The sequence below is a fragment of the Diaphorina citri genome, unplaced genomic scaffold (assembly GCF_000475195.1).
Source record: "Diaphorina citri unplaced genomic scaffold, Diaci psyllid genome assembly version 1.1 scaffold15488, whole genome shotgun sequence".
NCBI classification, from domain to species: Eukaryota; Metazoa; Arthropoda; class Insecta; order Hemiptera; family Psyllidae; genus Diaphorina; species Diaphorina citri.
Genome location: NW_007392851.1, coordinates 1 through 2512, shown reverse-complemented (window position 1 = coordinate 2512; position 2512 = coordinate 1). Strand labels below are relative to the sequence as shown.

Below are 2512 nucleotides of genomic sequence, written 5' to 3'. Positions count from 1 at the left end.
TTCGTGGAACCGGCTCGCAAACGTTTTACATCACTATCCTTGTGTGAATGAGGTCTCGAACATAATTTCGACTTTGATGTACTCACATACTCATAGTCTTCTATTTAGTACCTTGAGAACGATATTTTTCGTCTTTCTTTCGAACAGTGTAATGATACCAATCCCATATTAAAGCATTACAAATCATTTCATGTGTACTACACTACAAAATGATTAACACATGGATGATGGATACATTTTTACTTAATACATCATGTTATCCCCATTAATAAATAACCCCTTTTGTTTATTTTTATTTCATTGTTACTCTTTTCTATTTGGGATTGTACCCGTACCGCTGATACCAAGACAAACCAGATTGCTACAGACTGACGGATCTACTTCCTGTGGCCCGTTTAATATGTGATGGATAATCCATATGTTGTCTATAATTCGGGGCTCCTGTTCCCGTTCGAACAATGGAACCATATTTTAGTAGAAAATTGAATTTATCATTTTAAAACTTGGTGATTCCACTTCGGTGACCTACTCGAGTTTTATTAGGACTGTCCGCCCTTTAAAAGTCGCGCATGAACAGTCCAGATGTGACTAGCACACACACGAGTAGTCCATAGTCCTGAAGTTCCTCTGGACAGTCCACCTTTGGATAGCCTAGATGGATTCGCTACACAGCGGTATTTGTTTTTTTTTAAAAAAAAAAAAAAAAAAAAAAAAAACATCCAGGAAACGATTATAACATTTAGAATACCTACGTGTTAACATTTATAAGAAGTGTTGAGTGTTGGGACTACGAAGTATCTAAAACTGCATCTAGCAAGTTACCTATCAAAAGTATCGAAATGTCGCTGAAATTTTCGCTGTCTGTGAGTGTGCTCCTATGTTGCGCTGCATTTACGCTGTCCAAAAACCCCTTCCTGGATGAGCTTGATGTAAATGCGCCCAATGCTGTTGAAGCATTGAAAGGCGGAGTCACCAAACTTATCGACGGATCACCGGAGAAAGCGGAATTCTTCAAAAATCTCACCCCTGTCTCTGGCTTTACCAAGGTAAAAATTATACACATTTTGTGAACTACAAGGGTGGGCTGATATAGGATTTATCAGATAGGAGGTTTTTTTTCCAATTTTATTTATTTATTTTTTGAAGAGGTCTGATCGAGGGAACTGTAGGTAATATTGCTAGGGTCTTATTGTCCCAAAATTGAAGAGAGAAGGAAGACAGGATAGGAGAAAGCCAGCCGTTCTAAGAGCGAACGTTATCCGTTCAGGATCCGCCCCGGGTGGGAATCGGACTCGAGGCTTAGCGCTTACAAGGCAGACGCGCTACCAACCAAGCTAACTAGGATGGCTAGGTATCTATTTCTGATCTTTGTCTCTTTTGAGTTTTAGGACAACGAATATGGTCAGTTTATGTACGAACTACTGTTATACATGACATTGCCACTGAACTGACCAATTTTTCCACCTAATAAGTAGGGTAAGTGTACCATTTATTCGCCCACCTAAAAAACGTACTCTAGGATGGCTAGGTATCTATTTCTGATCTTTGTCTCTTTTGAGTTTTAGGACAACGAATATGGTCAGTTTATGTACGAACTACTGTTTTACATCACGTTGCCACTGAACTGACCAATTTTTCCACCTAATAAGTACCTACTTAGTAGACTTGATGATAATGATTTCCTTTTTACATTACTTGTTATTCCTCACAGACTTTCGCCGGAGTCACAATGTACATTTTCAACGTCAACATACAGCCGCTCAGCAACGGCACCAAAACCCGAGACTGCGACCTGTACATAGCCAAGGACAATTTAGTCGCCAACAGGGACAATCCTAACCGAGTACCCCAGACTTACACGCTGATGGAAGGCGGCTCTTGTTTGGCTATATTCAAAAACAGAACCGCCGCTCAACCCGTGCTTCTGAAAACCTCCCCGCCGCCCAATCTAAAAACCAAAAAACTCATCTGCACCTGTACGGAACAAGAAGAGGTCAATTTGTCATAGTCGCTTTCCCAAATGGCAGGAAAATCTTTTAAACCGGTGTTTACCAGCTTACGAAAGAAAATACCCCAAGTCGATATTCAATATCTTGAGAAAACATCTTCGAGGGAAAAAAAAAAAAAAGTTTCAAAAACCTGTAGAAACAAGAAACCCACCTATGATTATAAAACCTTTAACTGTCTTAATCATAAGTAACTGAAGCAAAGTAAACCAAAAATAAATTGAAGACCGATCATCAATAATGTGCTAAGTGCCAAAAATATAAAATTTGAGTTAGGTACGGATTCACGTAGGTACTATATGTACCAGTGAACAATGAACATACATGAACTAGCGGGATTCCGGAGGGGGTGATTAAAAAAAGTTGTTTTGCTACCATAGCAACGGAGAATAGGTATAAACATTGGGCATATGGGTTACTGAAAGAAATGAAAAGCCAGCCTAGTTAGCTTAGTTGGTAGTGCGTCTGCCTTGTAAGCGCTAGGCCGCGGGTTCGATTCCCGCCCG

The 2512-nt window shown here is 39.9% G+C and overlaps 1 protein-coding gene across 1 annotated transcript; it reads left to right on the top strand.

Annotated features, from left to right (window-relative positions):
- Positions 1 to 687: 687 nt before the first annotated feature.
- Positions 688 to 2244, top strand: LOC103523114. The gene is made up of 2 exons (XM_008488183.2): positions 688 to 1046; positions 1712 to 2244. The coding sequence occupies exons 1-2, from the start codon at positions 840 to 842 to the stop codon at positions 2006 to 2008; spliced, it is 504 nt and encodes a 167-aa protein (XP_008486405.1). The 5' UTR covers positions 688 to 839; the 3' UTR covers positions 2009 to 2244.
- The last annotated feature ends 268 nt before the right edge of the window (positions 2245 to 2512 follow it).

Bases quoted from the DNA above. Each gene is read 5' to 3' on its own strand.
- LOC103523114 (XM_008488183.2), top strand. From the start codon at position 840: ATGTCGCTGAAATTTTCGCTGTCTGTGAGTGTGCTCCTATGTTGCGCT. The intron at 1,047-1,711 runs GTAAAAATTATA...TATTCCTCACAG, and splicing joins CTGTCTCTGGCTTTACCAAG to ACTTTCGCCGGAGTCACAAT.